The 20,969-nt window shown below is 34.1% G+C and overlaps 2 protein-coding genes across 14 annotated transcripts; both read left to right on the forward strand.

The window, feature by feature from the left end:
* The first annotated feature begins 10 nt into the window (after nt 1-10).
* Nucleotides 11-16,608, forward strand: LOC105340747 (putative pyridoxal-dependent decarboxylase domain-containing protein 2). 12 transcript variants are annotated; one of them, XM_011446936.4, is made up of 25 exons: nt 11-210; nt 3,743-3,819; nt 4,040-4,114; nt 4,202-4,405; nt 4,860-5,015; nt 5,517-5,706; nt 5,872-5,940; nt 6,052-6,130; nt 6,431-6,515; nt 6,813-6,933; nt 8,166-8,321; nt 8,428-8,478; nt 8,720-8,791; nt 8,884-8,947; nt 9,185-9,279; nt 10,590-10,695; nt 11,048-11,106; nt 11,197-11,309; nt 11,422-11,546; nt 11,807-11,925; nt 12,215-12,307; nt 12,463-12,562; nt 12,661-12,866; nt 14,477-14,560; nt 15,035-16,608. In XM_011446936.4, the coding sequence occupies exons 1-24, from the start codon at nt 46-48 to the stop codon at nt 14,552-14,554; spliced, it is 2,658 nt and encodes an 885-aa protein (XP_011445238.3). In that variant the 5' UTR covers nt 11-45; the 3' UTR covers nt 14,555-14,560; nt 15,035-16,608. The 12 variants fall into 12 exon arrangements, with proteins under 12 accessions (XP_011445238.3, XP_019927936.3, XP_011445236.3 ...); XM_020072377.3 differs by having other exon boundaries at nt 14,477-14,554; XM_011446934.4 differs by having other exon boundaries at nt 14,477-14,550.
* A 757-nt stretch (nt 16,609-17,365) lies between these two features.
* On the forward strand, nt 17,366-20,728 carry LOC105340746 (forkhead box protein J1-B). Of its 2 annotated transcripts, none has more exons than XM_011446932.4 (3): nt 17,366-17,658; nt 18,142-18,742; nt 18,943-20,728. In XM_011446932.4, the coding sequence occupies exons 2-3, from the start codon at nt 18,239-18,241 to the stop codon at nt 19,714-19,716; spliced, it is 1,278 nt and encodes a 425-aa protein (XP_011445234.1). In that variant the 5' UTR covers nt 17,366-17,658; nt 18,142-18,238; the 3' UTR covers nt 19,717-20,728. The 2 variants fall into 2 exon arrangements, with proteins under 2 accessions (XP_011445234.1, XP_011445235.1); XM_011446933.4 differs by lacking the exon at nt 17,366-17,658 and adding an exon at nt 17,876-18,032.
* Nucleotides 20,729-20,969: the final 241 nt, after the last annotated feature.

Genomic DNA, 20,969 nt, shown 5'->3' on the forward strand with positions numbered 1-20,969 from the left:
GAAAGTTAATTTTACGACATTGCTTGCCAGCGTGTACTTGGAAACATGGCGTCGATGTTTGCTAAATCGTCAGGTGCTCCTGCAGGAGTGATGCAGCCATCACAGACACCTCAAATTGAGCGTTATGAGCCAGAAGAAGAGAAACCTAAGCAACCAAAAAAGGTGTCATTTGCTCAGTTTGATCCTGATGCGCAGATGCAAATGAATTCCGTAAGTACATTGACAGTATCCTTTGCTATGACAGCTTCAAGCAATAACATGACAGCACTTGAATATTAATACGCTAGATCTATATCCTTAAGGTATACGAAATATCAACCGAAAAGTCCTGTATTGTGTTTTTCAAGTTGTTGAAACACAAGGACCTAGTACAATGTTATTACACATTGTCCCATGCCAATTAATCAAAGACAATTTTATATAATCTGATAATACTGGAAATGAGGAATTGAAATATAAATGACTGGATTAGGAATCCAGTCAGGGGTCTATGCATTTCTGGTCAGATGTTTTACTAATGAACACATGTTTTAAATTACCTCAGTCCATATAAACAAAACTAATTGCAGTGTATATCCAACCTATGTACATATACAAACTCAGTTGAGCCCCTATAGTCTGTCCCAAGTTATTGCTTCCATCACTTTATGATAATTTTTAATAAAAATACACATACCTGTGAAAGAAGTACAATTGAAATTGATTATATGGAAAATATCCAAAATATCTTCATGTACAAATTGACCCTTTTCACTCATAAAAGTTAACAGGAACAAAAACAAATTTCTTATGGAGATTTATGATGGAAAATGTTTACATCTCTTCTCCATTCGGAAGTACTCAGGACACCTCGAGTAATTTTTCAACATATCATCCAGGCTTATTAATGGCTGATGCAATGCAAAATCCCCATAGACTTTCTATTTTGGGATGTGTATTGAAACTTGAAGCGGTAATGGGGCGTTTCAAAACAGATAATCTGGACATTTTTCACATTAATGGATGAACGTAGTTTGAGCACAAAGGTATTTATTATTATCAAAATATCAAGCGAAAAGTGATGGAAGCAAAAACTCGGGACAGAGTATAGAAAGAATAGTAAGAATTTGTCCCATATACTTGCAACCGTGAAGCAGATCTGCTTTGTGTCTTTTTTAAGTCTGTTTAAAGAAGTCTGAATGGGAAAAACATATCTTTATACATTACAAACCTTTTGAACAGGCAAATGTAATTAATTTCACAAAATATCCATTTAATGGGTTGTATCAAGGCATTTTGTTAATATACACGTTTGAATTTGCCTGCCATTTTGTCAGAAATTGCATTCAAAATGTCTCAGATTTTAGGGCGCCTGTAAAGTGCGAAACGAAATCGAAACGAAACGAAACGAAATCAAACGAAACGAAACCAATCGAAACGAAACGAAATCAATCGAAACGAAACGAAATCAAACGAAACGAAACCAAAAATCGAAACGAAACGAAACGGAAATTAAACAAAACTAATATCAATTTTGACTACATAAAAGTGAAAATAAATTCATTGAAATAAATTTTTGAACCATAAATATAACTACCTGTATGTTTCAGATTGGCGCTGTAAATTTTTAAGCCGATTATCCGAAATTTGCAAAAAATATATAATTATGTAAATAAGTGATGTACATTGGTATACCTTTTAATGTTTCTAATTTGTTTCATTAAATGATAAAAATGATATTCAGACGTTTTGAGAGAGAGAGAGAGAGAGAGAGAGAGAGAGAGAGAGAGAGAGAGAGAGAGAGAGATATGATGATGATACTGAAGGGGACATTCTAACATCAATTTTCTTTCTGTCGATTTGAAATATTGTAAAAACAAAACGATCGAATACAATGTGATTTAGAGCATACTGGTTGGTTACCAGTTTCTAACATATAATAAGAATTGTTGTATTATGTATAGCATGAATTTAGACGTCGTAATTTGACAAAATTAACTTGCAATATAAAGATGATTATACTGTAAACGTATTATAAAACTGTCTTCACCCCTTTGGCTATGTATTCTATTTTGCGTTTTTGGCGGAAAACGGCGTCCGCAAAATCAAGTACATTGCCAAATGTAAAATATATAAGTAGATAAAAAGGTAAATTCAGAAATGCGGTTAATCAAACCCATGCTAACTTGTTGAAAAATTATATTCCGGCAAATATTGTACACCCTAAATATAGTGCGTTTACAGTATTTACGGAGACATTCCAACTACACGATCTTTTTTATATCGATATGAAATATTGTAAAATGATTCAAATACATTGTGCGTGCGTGTGAAAGGGAGAGAAAGAGGAGATCATGTTTGATTTAAGGTAAAAAAAAAAACCTCTTTATATTGCACTTTAATTTTGTCAAATTACGACGTCCAAATTCATGCTATACATATTACAACAATTCTTATTATATGTTAGAAACTGGTAACCAACCAGTATGCTATAAATTACATTGTATTCGATCGTTCTATTTTTACAATATTTCAAATCGATAGAAAGAAAATTGTTGTTAGAATGTCCCCTTCAGTGTCATCATCATATCTCTATCTCTCTCTTCCAAAACTTGCGTATATACTTTGCTATGTGATGTTGCTGATAAGTTTTGAGGCATCTCTCTCTCTCTCTCTCTCTCTCTCTCTCTCTCTCTCTCTCTCTCTCAAAACGTCTGAATATCATTAAATGAAACAAATTAGAAACATTAAAGGGTATAGGAATGTACATCGCTTATTTACATAATTATATAATTTTTGCAAATTTCATATAAACGGCTTAAAAATTTACAGCGGTAATCTGAAACATACAGGTAGTTATATTTTATGGTTCAAAAATTTATTTCAATGAATTTATTTTCACTTTTATGTAGTCAAAATTGATATTAGTTTTGTTTAATTTCCGTTTCGTTTCGTTTCGATTTTTGGTTTCGTTTCGTTTGATTTCGTTTCGTTTCGATTGGTTTCGTTTCGTTTCGATTGGTTTCGTTTCGTTTCATTTGATTTCGTTTCGTTTCGTTTCGTTTCGATTTCGTTTCGCACTTTACAGGCGCCCCAGATTTTATCATTAACATCGCGACCGTAAACATCTAATTTTCAAACGTGATCTTAAAAGTGGCAGTGATTTCGTTGGAACACAGTTAATGTGGTAAAATGGGATTATAAAAGAGCAACATGGTAGGTATTTGAAACCAATCATATGAAAATTTAGATTATATACAGTGTTATATAATTTTTTTATTTGCTACGAAGCAAGTATATGGGACGAATTCTATCATTAAACTGGGTCCGTAGGACATCTGTCATTTTAACGATAGAACATTCCATCTATTGAGCCTCATGATTAGAGAATATTTTGCCCTGACTTTATATTTCAGTAGCCTTGATTTGCAACCCCATCATTCTGATCTGACAATTTTTAACAATGAAACTTGAAATCCACACATTGTAAAAAATAATGAAATAAACAAACCCAGTGGTATCTATTTAACTGCCTTACGTTTAGTATCAGTTTGTACAATGCAGTAAACAGGCAAACTTTTAAATGAATGTCTCAATATATGCATCATATAAACCTGTACACCTTTGTATCTGATTTGAGACTAATAACTTTATGATTATTATTTGTCTTGGACTATCAATAAGTACCTTTCTCAGTGTGCACTGAATTGAAATACATGTATTAATACCGTAACAGCTTTTATTTTGCTTTGTACAATTTTAGATGTTCATGAGCCCCATGATGAAGGAGTTAGAAGCACAAATAAAAGTGAACACTGATATGCTTGACAGAATGAATAAGTAAGATAAAATACATTTTCAATAAAGTTTGAAAGATTTTTAACCAGATTATGTAATTAAAAAAAACCCACTGAAAATGCAGAAAAGAATCCAAAATATATCTTCACAGCTTTGTTGCAGAATTTGTACAGTAATCAAATTTTCTTGTTTTTTTTTTAATGGGGTAAAATAAGAAAATTTTATAGCAACGTATCTGCAATAATATAAACTTGTTTCATAGGCAAATGGAAGATGAAAGAAAAGCAAGACTAAAAGAAAAGCAAACCGCACACATTCCAGAGGCCCTCAAAGGAGGGTAGGTATCTTTTAATACCTATCCATAATGTTAATTTCAAAGTACACATCTCAAGCATTTTATTTTTAATTCTTTGAATTCATGTAGTGGTCAGGAAATGGTGTCAATAATGAAATCTGTGGAAGATCTGATACTGATGGGAGATGAACTTCCTGAGGAAGAGGAAGAAGAAGACAATGAAGCAGAAGGACAAGAAGGAGAGGAAAGTGGTGATGATAATGATGATGATGAAGAGGATGATGATGAAGAAGAGGAAGATGAAGATGATGAAGAGTACAGGAGGAGGACACAGTAAGTTTATGGGTTGTTGATAATCCCATTGGTTCCATGGACAAGTGCTGAATTAAACTTATGAATGGTAGATGAATGTACATGTAGTCTTTTTTTTAAAGTACATCATAACCTCTGTAAAAATAATCAGGTAATAAAGATAAAATTCATGTGCTAATGGCTAAGACAGTGATGAGCAAATCAGTATTGTGTCAGTTGGAATTCAAAAAAGGTTTAATTATTGTACATTTGTTTCGTTGTATAATGACAGAATTTCCTTTATTTTCTTGCATGTTATCATTGTTATCAAAACTGTCGAATTTATGCCCTTTTCTACAAATGTTTACATTAAAAAAAACCTGCCAATATTTTGCTTATTTCGAGACTGTAGCAGTTAGTTCTCCCTTTTAAGATTGAGTTGGTGAAAGTTGGTTTTTTAATGCAGGGCTAATTTGCATTTTTATTTTTTTTACAGACTGAACAAGTTACAGATCCTTGACTCCCACAGTAAAGCAGCCCTCACTGGACACAGTCTAGCGGCCTATGTATCCACTCTAGATGAGGATAATCTGAAGAAGTTTACATCCAAAATCACACAAGACTGTCAGCTTTGGCTGTCAAGATTATTCAGGTATTTAGTGCCATGAATTAGAACATCTTTGCATAGAGAATTCTTGACTATAAAACAAGGGCATGTGTACATGTAGTTTTTACAATGTATAGAATACTGTGGAATCATTAGATTTCGTGGTGGCTCAATTTTCGTGGATTTCGTTGGTACCTCTGATCCACGAATTAACATCCTCCACGAATAATATATTAGGGTTATAAAGTCATATTTCGTTTTGTAGGTATAAGAAAATACACGAAATTACGTCCCAACGAACCTATAAAATTTCAGGAATCCACGAAAATTGGCCCCCACGAAAACTGATGATTCCACAGTATATATCATCTTAAGATGAGATGTGTATTTTGGACTGATTTTAACTGAATTAAAGAAGATGATAAAAGTGTTTAAATTAGATATTTAATGAAATACATCAACTGCCAAGTAGAAGCATACAGAGTCATTATATTATTACCAGTATGTTTTCTAAAAGCTAACAGTGTTGTGACGGTTTTTGGGCAGATTTCCAGACTCCTCTCCATTTTATCACGAGGAACACAAAGATGGCCTGGTGAAGATCTGTAGGATGGCTCTGTATCAGAAGTACCCCAAGTACCCGGTGGAGGGGTTCGAAGCCCTCTACTCCCGACCCCCGGTCATCTACATCAGCTCTGCGGCCATGCCAGGACTCAGCAACTACCTGTGCTTACAGGTAAATATTTGTACTAATCATACAGTTATATACATGTTATTTCAACAAGATTTCTGTAATTTACCATAAAAAGTAAAGTTTAAAAAATTACATGTAGGAAAAAATCTCAAAATGAATCATTATCTTTGTTGTTAAGTAGTGAGAAGCATTTCGTATTATTTTCAGTTGGGATTACCCTTGTCTTCTATTTGTAATGTTCCATGCTCAACTGTCAATGGCACGACCAGTATTATGGTAAGAGATTGTCTATTTTTTATTGAAAAGTCTACATCTCTCAAATGATATAATGACATTAGAGGAAATTCTAGATGTAAAGTTAAAGTTTTAATAAATGTTATATGACAGGATGTTGGGATGTTGGAGAAATTGATTCAGGATGATGTTTCTGCAGCCAAAACTCCAGTTTTATTAGTGGGATTTGCAGGTACTCCTTTCATATTACAGTCTATACAGTTTTACGTGACGGTCACCATTCAATACATTTCCTGCATTTTCTGATTAACAGCCATGCGTAAATCCTCATGAGCTTGAAACTTACTAACATCAGTAATCTTGATGCAGAAGTGAACAAATCTTCTGGTGAAAAGATTGTCATCAACTAGAGACTATCTAATTAAACACAAAAATTATTTACAAAGGTTGCTACTAAATCTGTGACATTGTATGTATTCATCCAGTACATTTAAGTTCAAACAGAGTGAGATATTTGGTGTTACGTTAACAGGTTCTCCACACCTGGGATCTGTTGATCACCTGGATGAACTAAGGAAAATCTGTAAAAACCACAAGATCTGGCTCCATGTAGAAGGGTAAGCCTTTTATGGTACATTTTACTGGTAGTTTATTTCTTTGTCCAGTTGAACTTCAGCATCTTGAACACTGATATCTTGAATACAAAGTATATGTCGAAGTGATTTGCAAGTCCAAACCACTCATTTTTTTAAGTATTTAAACCTCGATATCTTAAATACTTGTATATCTCAAAGTTTTTTAAACAGTCCCATATAGTTTGAGATAACGAAGTTTGACTGTATTTGTACGATAAAGAGAGATTGATGAAGTGTGACATGTTCATGTACCTGTAGTGATATTTTTTGTTGTGACAGAAACAATCTCGCCTTACTGGCAACAGTGTCCATTCCAAACTCAGTGGAGCCAGCCACCTCGGGGGACAGCATGACACTCCGCCTGGGTAAATGGATCGGGATCCCAGGGCTTCCTTTTATTGTATCCTTATGTGCAGAAACGGTACATAAATTACTTTAAAACAGAGAAGACCAGTCCCTGTTTACTCGCATATATAAAACTTGTACTTTGATCAATATATATATATGCATTTCTTACATGTTACTAGGATATTTCTACATACTTAAAGGCCGAACATTTTACAAACACCCCTTTTTTACCTGTACAAACTTCAAAAAGATGCCGCTTGTCAATCAAGTTTGAAACAATAGCACCCAGTTTGATTGATGTGATTGTCCGAGCGTGATCTTGCCAGGTCCGCGGATTTCTGTTTACTAGCAATTAACAACGTTATCTTTAATATCTCATATATCTATGTCGTATTAAAAGGGGGATTGAAAATTGAGTTTTTAACACTACCAGTATTAACATTGTTTATGAAAAATAATTATTCAGTAATTGAAAATACGCAATTTATATTTCAAACATGTTGAATGCATGTGATCTAATCAATTCTACGAAGATGCATGAGCAGCTCCAAAGCACATACACTCTTCTGAGCTACTAAAGCTGTATTTACTGGTAATACACTCAAACTGGAACTTGTTGCACGAAAACGTCACTCCATGGAAAACGAACTCCATTAATTGTCACTGTGTAATGGCTGCCTTTGCATTCCACATTCCAACTGATCGTATGGTTTTCTTATACGATTATATTTATTAAAATTACCTTCCTAAACAATGTGAAGGGCTAAACACAATGTACCGACTTATATTTTTAAAGCAGAATTAATTTACTGAATTTTTTTCATTTATACTTTACACACGTGTGCTTTGAGAAAATTCGGACGACGCAAAAATCGCTTCGTATGGTCATTAGAACAATAACATATTCAACTTAAGACCAATTCTGACTAATTATTTATTTCCTGTGTATTAATTTGCTTCCTGTGTATAGTGATTAGCAGCGTTCACGACCGCAGGTAGACTGCAAGCCCCGGAGGCTTTCACTCCTCTAGAAATTAAGCCCCGCCCTCACCTGAGATTTACCACCCGGTAAAAATGTTCGGCCTTTAAGCATTATTTAATTGTTTGATGTTATCAGATGAAAATTGCTTCATTGTCAACTACCGGTACCTCAAAGATTTGCACTGGTGGGTGTTTATTTGAAAATATTAAATTGAATAGACCCAATAAGATCAAGAATAATGGGTTTGCTGTATTCAATTTAAACTCTCATGCTGATATTTTATGGCCTTAACCGTGTGATAGACTCTGTACAAGAGTTCCGACCCAGCCCTAGAGTTGGCAGCAGGTCTAAGCACATTCAACCCACAACTTAAACTGAATTGTCTGCCCTTGTGGATTGTTCTCCAGAGCCTGGGGCATGATGGGATTGTGGATAGAATCAAACACTGCTGTAATTTGGTAAATGTTTTGTCCAAATATTTGGCCATGCTTTAACAGGTGATTGAATCTTATATATTCAGGGTTTTTTTTAATCAAATATTTCAATTTTTTGTATCTTTTTTAGGCAGAGAAGATGCATGAAATACTTGAAAAAATTCCTACAATTCAGAAAATTGTAAGTGTTTTTAAATGTGTTTATAAGCTAAATGAGTTATACATTAGGTGATATTTGAATTTATTTTGTATGGTTATGAGATCAAGTTTGTACATATACAGTGTTGATGTATGTCATTGCCTGTAGTGTCTTTTAAATAAAATGCAAATAACACGTTCATTAAAACCAATTTTAAATTATCAGTATAAGACTTTTTTTATTACCGGTATTTGTATTTTAAAGTTTGTCATTTTACATTTAGGGAGAAGAAAAGAAAGAGGAATCTGAAGCAAAAACCATCAAAGAGATGATATTTGTTGCTATTGATGCTCTGGTAGGTGCAAAAAAAGGGTTACTTTTGACAGATGATAATGAGGGACTATGATGTATCAGCTCCTCATGTCTTTCTTTTCCATATTCATTTAGTTTGTGTTCAAGATGGCTAGTCCTACCATTGTGTTCAAATATGTAGAAGATAACAGCACAGGTGGTAAGTAAATGTATGACGTATTTAATCCTTCCTGTGAAATTTCTCTCTTTTGCTTGTGTACAGAGCTAAATATATTCTGCTGCTAAATATCTAGTCTCTTTTTATAATTTTTTCGGAATTCATTCTGATTAAAAAATGTTCAGTTTCTAAAAGTAAAATCATCTGTTTACTCTTCATCACCGTGCATTTAAATTGAAAAGAGAAAATTGTCAAAAATAACGTTAATTTGATTTTCAGCTGTAGAGATTGCTCCATATTCACCTGTGTCTCCACAAGAGGATATAGAAGAAAAAGACAAGTTGAAGACATACTATAATGCTCTCAACACGTGGGTAAGTGCTTATGAAGTTATCCATCAGTCATTATACCCCCCGCAAACAAAGTTTGGGGGGGTATATAGGAATCACCCTGTCCGTCTGTCCGTCCGTCTGTCCGTCCGTCTGTCCGTCAGTCTGTCCGTCCGTCTGTCCGTCCGTCTGTCTGTGCAATCGTGTCCGGTCCATATCTTTCTTATGGAGAAACATTGGAAGTTCTTACTTCACACAAAGATTGCTTATGACCTAAGGGTGTGTCATGACCTTGACCCAAGGTCATTCGGGCAAGGTCAAGGTCACTGGCAGAAAAATACAAAAATTCGTGTCCGGTCCATATCTTTCGTATGAAGAAACATTGGAAGTTCTTACTTCACACAAAGATTGCTTATGACCTAAGGGTGTGTCATGATCTTGACCCAAGGTCATTCGGGCAAGGTCAAGGTCACTGGCAGAAAAAATACAAAATTCGTGTCCGGCCCATATCTTTCTTATTGAGTAACATTGGAAGTTCTTACTTCATACAACGATTGCTTATGACCTAAGGGTGTGTCATGACCTTGCCCCAAGGTCATTCGGGCAAGGTCAAGGTCACTGGCAGAAAAAATACAAAAATTCGTGTCCGGTCCATATTTTTCGTATGGAGAAACATTGGAAGTTCTTACTTCACACAAAGATTGCTTATGACCTAAGCGTGTGTCATGACCTTGACCCAAGGTCACTCGGGCAAGGTCAAGGTCACTGGCAGAAAAAGTGCAAAATTTTTGTCCGGCCCATATCTTTCGTATGGAGAAACATTGGAAGTTCATAATTCACACAAATATTGCTTATGACCTTAGGATGTGTCATGACCTTGATCCAAGGTCATTTGGATAAGGTCAAGGTCGTTGGGAAAAATAGTGCAAAATTCGTGTCCGGTCATTATCTTTCTTATGGAGAAGCATTGAATGTTCTAACTTAACACAAATATTGCTTAGGACGAAAGGGTGTGTCATGACCTTGACCCAAGGTCATTTGGGCAAGGTCACTGGCAGAAAAAGTGCAAAATTCGTGTCTAGTCATTATCTTTCTTATGGAGAAGCATTGAATGTTTTTACTTCACACAAATATTGCTTATGACCAACAGTTTTAAAAAAATAGAGCAGTTGTTATTTAGAGAAATAGACTGTGAAATAGATTCATCCAATATTTTCTATAATTGGAAAAATACACGCATTATGATTTTTATCTTAGCGGGGGGTATCAATTGTGAGCTTGCTCACAGTACCTCTAGTTGAATCAGATGGAGTTGATCAATGGCTCAAACATTGATATTCCCCATACATTTGCAGCTCTGTGATACCTTATTTTACGAGAATTCCAGTGTGGACATTGAACTGATTGATGTGGAGAATGAAGGAAGTTGCATCAAGTTCTCTCCCCTTGACACAGCACAAGGTATTTTTCAATCTTGCTCCCAAAGTAAACAGGGCTAATGAATGTTCATAAATTTAAGGTACTGTGCTTTGAAAGCAAAAGACAAGTATTGTTTTTTTTACCCAAAAGTACATGTATACAACAACTTATATGTTAAGTTACCTGTAGTTGGTGATCGATTCTGAAAAAGATATTTTAGAAATACAAGTACCGGTACATTTGTGTATTCTATAGTGTAATTTAATTGTGCAGGGGAGGTTTGTTGTTGTATTGTAAAAAAAATCAATGTGAGGAATGACATGTTTTATAACCAAATTATCAGTACATGCATAGAAATTGTCAATTGATAACTATGTGTTCCCATTCTTATCAGTGAAAGGAACAGTCATTGAAGATATTGAAAAATTTGGAGAGAATTTGAAAAAGCAGATAGTAAGTATGATGTTTACTCAGAGAACATTAGTGTAACAACTTGTTTAATGGGTACTTGTCAGCTCAATATGGAATTTGATCACTTTACAGGCAATATTAGATGCCACAGTTCTACAGAGGGACAGATTTTGTGCAGTTGTTGAAGCTCAGGACAATCTCCGTATTGTAGAGATGCCCAGTTGGGCTGGATTAGGGGTTGTGCAGTATGTATGCAAAAATGTCATGTTAAAAAATAACAGATCAAGTATACAAGTCATTATGCCTAGTAGTTCATATACCTGTAGATTAATTTATGTTGATGGATGAAATTTACAGATATATGCCAGAAGAATGGAGAGAGAGGATGACAGATCTACCAGACAATGCCAAGCGGGATATTAACAATATCAATACAGAGCTAGTGAAGCGGCTTCACTCCAAAGACACAGCTTTCTCACTGGGTAAATATTCACGTACAAAAAAATTGGTTAAAGTATTTACAGTAGAAATTAAGACATTTTATCAAGTTTGAGTTACTTCCCTTTAGCTTGTAAAGTTGCAGATCCATGGTCTCATGTAGCAAGTCATGGGTTTTGTGCCCATCTTACCAGTTAGTCCATTTTGTGTAGAATGGTCACAAAACCCATGACATTTGACTATGCCATGGTCTAAGTGGCAAAAACTTCCTTGCATTCATTCATTGATTTTGATTTCTGTGTAGGTTTCAATGATGAGAACATTGGCTGTGTGAAGTTTGGACTGATAACAGATGACACAGACCTGGAGGAGTTGATAGGTCTTGTCTATTCTGTTGGGAAAGAAATTGAGGAGTCATCAAAGGTCAGTCAGAATAACATTTCTACCTTGTTATCATTTCTCTAAATCAATTTCATACTTGGTAGATTTGATCTTTTAACTGAAATATGCATGTCATTAAATACTTGTACATTAAAAATAGTAACATAATCAAAATTGTGTTCCCTGTTCAATTATGTCCTCTGATTTTATGATGTATACATGTTTAGAATCTTATACATAAAAGAGTTTTACATAGAGGAAAATTAGAGAGTTTATTTTTGGCTTAAAAAAGTATCTAATTAGAGTGCATTTATCTATTGATATTTTTCAGTTCTTGGAAAAATTATCTGAAAAGGTTCAGAAGGGAATTGAAGAGGCCAACAAGGAACTACACAAGGAAATGGATGAAAAATTAATGCAAGAGGTAGGCCACTAGCGTACATGTACCTAGAATTAATTGTATATTCATCAATTTAAAGTTTGAGCAATGTCAACTGCACCACATAATGCTTAGCTAATTCAACTTTTTATTTTAAAAATCCAGTAAAGTTTCGAAATGTTTGAATATCTATCTTTCAGGGCCTTCTCAGACAGGTGCCTTTGGTTAGTTCTCTGTTAAACTGGTGGTCACCCCCTCCAAAGGATTCTGTGAAGGGACGCACATTCAGCCTTAGTTCTGGTATGCAGGCCGCAGGCCTAGATGTCAGTGAATGAAGTTTCTCAGAGTGATAGAATTGTTTTATTACGTGGTAACATGATCAATAATTTCTTTGACAGGCACCATGGCCAGCACTGAGAAAACCTACAAATACCACATGCAAATCCAGGAGGATGATGCCCCTCCCCCATCCTCTCCCTCCCCCAGCCATCCTGTCAACGCCTACAAAGAGGTTCTCAAACCGGTAAAGTCTCAGACCAAGTCTGCTGGTGCTGTTAAAGCTAACCTCACTGAGCAGTTTAACTCTCCTTCCTCCAGCACCCAGGTACAGCACAGCTAATGTAGCACACTGTGCTCTCTGTAGCACTTAATACTGTAAAGTTAATTGCACAAAATGTAGTAGGTCTTCATAAAAAATTCAAATTTTAATTGTCCCCCACCGCAAAGCAGAGCGGGGACATAGAAATGCCGGGCGTGCGTCCGTGTGTCTGTCCGTCACACTTTTTTGTAAGCGCTCTCATGCCTACAAATTTTGACGGATTTTCATTAAATTTATACCAAATGTTTATACCACTATTACCTTGGTCAAGTTTGAAAATCAGCATTGGTCGATACTTTTTGTTGGAGTTATGGGACTTTGACCACAATAATGACTCCATTTTATCCAAAAATTGACCTTGTAAGCGCTCTCATGCCTACAAATTTTGACGGATTTTCATTAAATTTATACCAAATGTTTATACCACTAATACTTTGGTCAAGTTCGAAAATCGGCATTGGTTGATACCTTTTGTTGGAGTTATAGGACTTTGACCACAATAATGACTCCGTTTTATCCAAAAATTGACCTTGTAAGCGTTCTCATGCCTACAAATTTTGACGGATTTACATGAAATTTATACCAAATGTTTATACCTCTAATACCTTGGTCAAGTTCCTAAATCAGCCTTGGTCGATACTAGTATACTGCTTGACCGGCGGGGGACCCAGGAATTCTATTCTTGTTTTGAATGATATTGCTAGTAGTTCCATGAGAGAAAAATTCAAGTTGGTAACTGTTTCTTTTTTACAAAGTTAGTGCTTGGCATTAAAACTTACAAGGAAAAGTTTTAGGTCACTGTCTTTAGGGTTGTAACTTTGAATACAACAGCTTTTAGCTGTCATGGTTGGCACAAAAAAAAAGATCTTTAATCAATTTATAATCTTCAAATCTGAATAACCTTCAAAATTTGGAGAATCTCACAACCACTTTTGATTTGAATTAAAGTTTACAAAAAAGTTGATAACATAGAAGTCTGATTCAAGCTATTTTAAGGTTTAACTAAGGTATTTCCTGATTCCTACTAAAAGTTTACCTGCACTATCGTTAGAAATGTCAGACTTGATGATTAATTCTTTGTTTTTTTGATTGATGGAAATATTTACAGGGTGTATCAATATTGTCGTAATCTATACATTGAAGTTTAAATAAAATACAAGTTTTAAAAACTATCACAGAATTATGAGTTTTGTTGTGTGCTCAATACTTTGTTGGATTTAACCATAATCTTGACTTTTGTGTGTTCCCTTCACTTTTTGTTGTCTTACTTTTCTTATAGTCAAATATGTAATCTATAATAGCTGACTGTAGCCAAAATTCTTTTACCTATACATGTAAATTAGACAATTCTAAATCATATGTAGAAGCTAGAACAGTTTTAGAATGTAGAAATTTTACTTCTTCTTCCAGTATATTTTATATTAAGAAATAAAAATGTCTAACTTTCTAAATATTTAGGTTTACAGTTGAGAATTTCAATATATTATGTATATAAGAATTGTGTCACTTTTGATTGATAATGTTATATATAAATGTACTACTTGTAAACAGACCTTCAACTATGGAAAGCTTCTTAGTACAAGAAAAATAAAATAATGAATTGATATTTTTTTCAGGAGAAGGAGAATTCAAACCCCAGCTCACCACAGCCTGAACAGAAATCCGTGGAGACACAAAGCAAAGACAAGCAGTAGGTCAAGGTTCAAGTCTTACTCTATGTTTTGAATATGTAAATCTCTACACCCCTACAGAACCAACTTCTGTTCTAATCAGTCCTCTCTAGAAAATTCTCTCTTTTACAAAGTAATTAATTGATGGGTAGATTGTGTTGATTGTTTGTTATGGGAGTGACAGGGGGCGTTCAATCATGTATAAATCAATCAATGAAGCACTCATGCATGACTGATAATCTGCTTTGCGTCATTTGTCAGGTATTGTCAAATGCCAGCAGACAATTCACTCCCCTGATAATTAGGCATTAATCACCCATCACAGTTCATTCTCAAACACTTGATGTAGTCTAAAAGATTTAATTATGACATGATAGAGTAGGATTTAGAAAGGTGTTTGTGTCCATTGTAAATGTACAAATAATTGATATCTTGCTGATTTTCTTAAAAAGTATACTTTGCATGATAATAAAAAAACAATCCCATTTTTTATTTTTGTTTTAGACACCCTCCTGACTTAAAGTAAACTGTGCTGCAATCATTCCATATATGGCTGTGATATGGTCACATGACTGGTACCAATACTCCGCCTTTGTGTGAGGATTATAGGTGTGTGATGGACAGATCTTGCGGGGATTTACATGCTGTATGCTTCGGTTCTCTGTTATCGATTTTACATTGGAATTCCAAAATCATGTTACAATATTGCTGCTATGACCAATATTATTTTTTCTTTATCTTTGAATTTTTGAAGTACATGTATTAAGTCTGTTATTTTTACATTACCTACTTTTACATTTATGAGGGTTCTTTTTTCTGCTGTGAAGTTTATGCTGACTTGAGGGATATAGTTGTATTGCTTTGAAGCTACATGTACTACTATTAAATTGTCATATATGATGCATATACATGTACAACATATTATCAATAAAACCAAACTGAAAACCTATCAAACCTCTTCCATTGTATGGAGGCAGTTGTTGTGAAGAAACCATAGAGTAATGTAACTTATTTATTTTGTTATTATTTATTTATTATTTATTGATCCCATGAAATATGCTGTTAGTAACTTTTTATTTACCAATCCATGCAAAACTACATATATTTTACGATTGAAATAAAATCAACACATTACCTGTTTTTAATAATATGTATATCTCAATTGTTTTGAATGTCTATAAGCTTTATTGCTGAAGACTATTAAACAATACAATACATTAAAAATAAAGTTCTATGAACATTAAAAAATTCAGAGTATTATCATATCTCAACTAATTATTGCATGTGAAAGAAATAGTGTATTGTTGTTTTTTTCTCATCATAAAAGTATTCCTTTTATTTATTTTTTTGAAAATTTATGCGAGTGTAAAGATGCCTGAAATTGGTAGTAGCTTTACTACATGTATATCTATGTTAGGATTTTTAACCCATTGAATACTTACATTTATATTGTGATGATTATCTCCCTTGGGTTTTTCTTTTCTTTTTTTTTTTTGGCGTGTGTCAATCAAAACCACTTACATTTTTTTGTTATGCATTTATTTTTTTCTATGAATTATTTCTATGATGAAATTTATTTTTTATTGATATATCAGAAATCCACCTCTTTATCTCAGTATTGCAGTATAAAAAATGAAAATAAGAAATTCTATAGTTTTCAGTTTAACCTTGATGACTTCAGTAGTTCTCGGTATTTTTTTTATTACCTTTATAAAGTTTAAAAATTGTAGTATGTGTATTTTAATTTTATTATTAAAATACAACAGAATCTCTTAAAACTCTGACAACTTTCAGTCTTGTAGTGGGAACACATTGGAGCATCTAAAAAGTGGTATTTTAATTATGACATTGTGGTTAAAATGCTGGGGAACTATTAATTTATACTCATATATATAGTTTTGATTATTTCTCTTGATCATTTATATTGCAAATATTCTTTTTATCGTTTTTGTTTATAAATCATTTATTAAATGTAATTGTACATTTGAGGATGAAAGGCTTATATGGCCTTTAATTTTAATTATTGTGTGTTAACCAATGGTGTTACTTATCAAATAAAGGTTAAAGTAAAATTTATATGTAATTCGAGTTTGTTTTTCTTAGGCTGTAATAAAACAGTTGCATATTTACTAAAGGTAAATTATGTTGAAAATATATGACAAACTAGAAACTTGCATGCATATCTTGACCATATGACAAATGGGTTAACATTACCAATATACATGTATATCAATACAGTTAATACCTTTAGTTGCGATGGGCGCTCGTGAGCGCTTGCGAAAATGCAGAAAGGTTTTACTATATAGGGAATCATGTTGAGCGGGCTAAACAAGCCTGATAATTTTTTTCCGATTTAAGTAATTTGTTTCGTTAAAATGTACATAACACAAAATATCGAATTGTGAATATATCGAAGGTAACATACATGTGTTCACAATGTTCACGATCACGATAATTAATTCGATATATGCTCGAGACCAAATACTGATATCTTTAAAAATTGTTTTATCATTTAGTACAAAATCGATCCAATTCAAGTATACCGAAATGGCTAGGTATCAACGTACTATATACTTGAATTGCATAGGCTCGAGTAAATTAAATTTATATATATGTAAAGACTAACGACCTGATAATTTATTAACTTTTTCAATTTTAATAAATACCTTTTTATCAACTTTATTTACACGTGTGTGTTCATGAAATATCCCGCGAAATCTGGTAATAAACTTTTCATTCAGCCAATCAAACGCGCCGTTTTATCCACGTTTGCTCTAACATGTTTACACTCGCAACCATAGACGGAATACACAATAACAGTCAGACCAATCGTTACAAGCCAAAATATTTATGTCTGTGTGTGTTGTTGCCTAGTCGTTCAGCCAAGCTAATATATTCATCTGTAAACGCACATGTAAATATCACCATTTCAGTTAAAACATTCAAACATTTCATATCTCTCAAAAAAAAAATGCAATGAATTACGGGAAAAGAAGTTGACGGCGTTCACTTTGATAACTGTAGATGTGCATTGGATTTTGACAAGCTTGAACAAGCCTCAGCGGTGCCGGTTAGCGGGAAACAGTTAATTAACCTGTTGGACTGTTAGAGGCTGTGCGGAGATCAAGGTAACACTGTCTCTCTTAATTATCATTTAATTATTGTTTGGCATTAATTGTTCTATCATGACATGAAAACCTCCTTTAATGTTTTCGGTTACACGTGTAGTTCTAAAGAGTGACCGGTGAATACTTGATCATATTTATTCATATGCAAATTAGGTCTCTTGACGCCCTTTTAAAAGCAAGTCTATACTTATATATTCACATATTAAATGTAACTTAATAAATAGTGGCCCGAACTTGAATCTAGCATATGTGATTGTTGGGTTCATGAGCAAACACCTTATTTTTCTTTAGGAATAGATTACAAAAATTAGTTAATTATTTTGATAAGGATTTGATTTTTTCCTTCCAAATTTATTTTACTAAATTCTTGCAAGGTAAGAACAATTTTTTTTTATTTTGCTGTTGCAAACTTCAAGAGTTTGACCTTGTACTATGAAATATATATGCATGACATTTTTGTTTGATTATAATATTTTCTTTTAGGATAAAACTTTTCATTTCTGGTTCAACTTAAACCGTCAAGACGAAGTACCCACAAATTTACGCGGTGAATCGTCACCAGGGTCAGGGGGCAAAGAAGATGCCGATTCTCACACGTGATCACCTTGCGGCCAGGTTTCGTCAGAACTGGATGAACAAGTACCCTCTGGATACCTGCAGCAATGGAGGCATCAACCTGGACGACAGCCTTACAAGTCTCAATTGGCTGCAAAACCTCAACATCATGAAAATAACATCACCAACTCCTCCCCCTAGCCCAGGGCCATGCAACAACTACTTCAATGTAGACAACAACAAAAATATGAAAGTGAACCCCAACCACGTTCTGAATGTCTCATGTGCTCCTCCTCAGTGTAAAATTGAGCCAAAATTTCATCTAGGGGATCCAGCCCCTCCTTCAAGTTTAAATGGGGATTCCATAGACTATAAGACAAATCCTTACGTGAAACCTCCATACAGCTATGCTACACTCATCTGCATGGCCATGAAGGAAACCAAAAAGAGTAAAATCACATTGTCAGCGATTTACAACTGGATTACTGACAACTTTATGTACTACAGACTGGCTGACCCAAGCTGGCAGGTTGGTATTTGAATCTTGATAGCTCTTAACATTCAAGAGGCGAGATATCATTTGAATGTCTATCAACTTGAAGTGGCATTCCACAAAAAAAAGATAAGCTTTAGTGATAAAACACTCTTTATGGTTATCAAGTGATTCGGTATTTGTAATTCTGATGAAGTTTTGTTGGAAATCTATATAGAAATCCATTACTATTTCAGAATTCCATCCGCCATAACTTGTCTCTGAACAAGTGTTTCCAGAAAGTTCCACGTCGTAAGGATGAACCGGGAAAAGGAGGTTTCTGGAGAATCAATCCAGAATACAATGACATGATTGAAAATGGAATCTTCAAGAAGAGGAGAAACAGCCGGGAGACACCTTGTCTTCCTCCAACAAAAAAGATCAAACGCGAGGAAGAGGATGACTTTTCCAGCTGCTCAAAAGCAGGAAAGAAAGAAGGCCTTGTTCATTTTGGAAACCACGAGGATCAGGATCATCTGAAAGGTGATTTTAACTGGACCTCCATTTTGAATCAAGATATAGAAATTGGAGGTGTTAGAGTGAAAACAGAAGACTTGTTAGATTCCAATGACAGCTGTGACTCTGCTCCTATGGTAGCCATGAGTCCACCTTCTTCTGAGTGCAATTCAGACGATTTCACAATCGAGGATCTCTTCTCCCAAACAGAACTTTCCAACGATCAGTCTCCCATTGACTTTGTGACAAACGATCCTTTAGATTTAACCATAAATGGACATCACATAGAAGTTCCTCAGTGGTGGGATCAAAGCTTGAACCTGTCAGGCAGTTTAAAGTCTGACCCAGAACATAACAAAAGTGGTCTAAATACACCTATAGCCCCCTCCCCTGCCCCAGAGGACCACACTGATGCAGAACACCCCTGGGCCATGAATGGCTTTGATGACATTGGGGATGCTTTTGATGTAGATAACTTATTTGACCTTGAAAATATTCCTAGTCCAAAAATTTAATAAGAAAGAGGAGTGAGTCTCCATGTGTACCGTAATTTTGTAATCATCAGCAATGGGGTATTTATTCTGATCATGTTTTAGATGGTCAGAGACTGAATTTTTGCCTTTTCATTTAATCATCTATTTATTGAGAATGTGTTTGAAGTCCATAACTTCATTATAAAGTGAATGGAATTTATTCATAGTTTTCTCGTCACATTTTATCAATCATGTTGTTCATGGAATGGTAGTTTTACCTAACTGTTTGAAGTGCGAGTGGCAAGTTGACTTGATCATGAAGGAAAGAAAAATATTTTTGCTAATCATTTTCCCCTAGATGTGGTGTATATATAAAGTTTTTCCCATTCCCCTGTTAGAGTTGCAGCAAACAATTCCAGTTTATAGTGTTACAATCCCATCAGTATTATAAAATACAGATCAATATTGAGAGATTTATTTATATTTTTATTAGGCCAAAAGGCAATTTTTATTTCGCTTTTTTTCAAAAGTTGTCAATATTGGCATTAATAGAGGTAATGTTCTCTAGAAATAGCAAGATCAGGCCTTTGCAGAGCTCAAAAATGTTGAACACTGAATCTTAATTGTTTCAATACATGTATTGACTTTGATCAGTCACGGGTGCATTTGTTATCTCATTTCTTTGTTAATTTATTAATTGTTAGTGAATTTTAATTCCAAGTCCACTTATGACCAGTGTGTATTGTCTGTGATATTTTCAGTGTTAAATAGTTGCAGCATTTCCTCCTTACTCCCACAATAGATTGGTCTACTTTCATAAAACTTCATTTTGATATACATGTATACCTGGTATATGGAGAAAAAAAAACATCATCAAACTATTTTTTTTGGTATTTTCTGTGATATTCTGTGAAAGCAGACCAAAAGTTGGTAAAATCCAATGTCCTTCAGTATTATTGGCTCACATTTTATCGAGTGTCAGAAATTCAATGTATATGTATTTTTTACACAATACAGTGGAAAAAATGAAATAAAGAAAAAAATATTTACAAATTCTCTGCATTTCTCTTATTTGTTCAAGGCACTAGTTGCCAATCCTGAGAAATATTGAACAGAAAATCAATAAACCTACATTGTACAGTGCTGGTTCAAGAACATCATTAAATGATAGTGAAATTGATTTATATTTTACAATGTCTGAAAACAGTTAGATAATCTTAATGAGTTCAGTTTCTGGCTAATAGGTTTGTCAAAGTACTTTAAAAACACAACACTAGCAGAACAAATGTATATTG

Source organism: Magallana gigas, chromosome 7 (genome assembly GCF_963853765.1).
Source record: "Magallana gigas chromosome 7, xbMagGiga1.1, whole genome shotgun sequence".
NCBI lineage: Eukaryota > Metazoa > Mollusca > Bivalvia > Ostreida > Ostreidae > Magallana > Magallana gigas.

What these genes read in the sequence shown, in the direction of transcription:
- LOC105340747 (XM_011446934.4), top strand. Translation starts at nt 46, where the DNA reads ATGGCGTCGATGTTTGCTAAATCGTCAGGTGCTCCTGCAGGAGTGATG. An exon ending in TCCCAGGGCTTCCTTTTATT is followed by an intron (nt 6,934 to 8,165) that starts GTATCCTTATGT and finishes ACCGTGTGATAG; the next exon opens with ACTCTGTACAAGAGTTCCGA. An exon ending in AGAAGATAACAGCACAGGTG is followed by an intron (nt 8,948 to 9,184) that starts GTAAGTAAATGT and finishes TTTGATTTTCAG; the next exon opens with CTGTAGAGATTGCTCCATAT.
- LOC105340746 (XM_011446932.4), top strand. Translation starts at nt 18,239, where the DNA reads ATGCCGATTCTCACACGTGATCACCTTGCGGCCAGGTTTCGTCAGAAC. An exon ending in TGGCTGACCCAAGCTGGCAG is followed by an intron (nt 18,743 to 18,942) that starts GTTGGTATTTGA and finishes TTACTATTTCAG; the next exon opens with AATTCCATCCGCCATAACTT.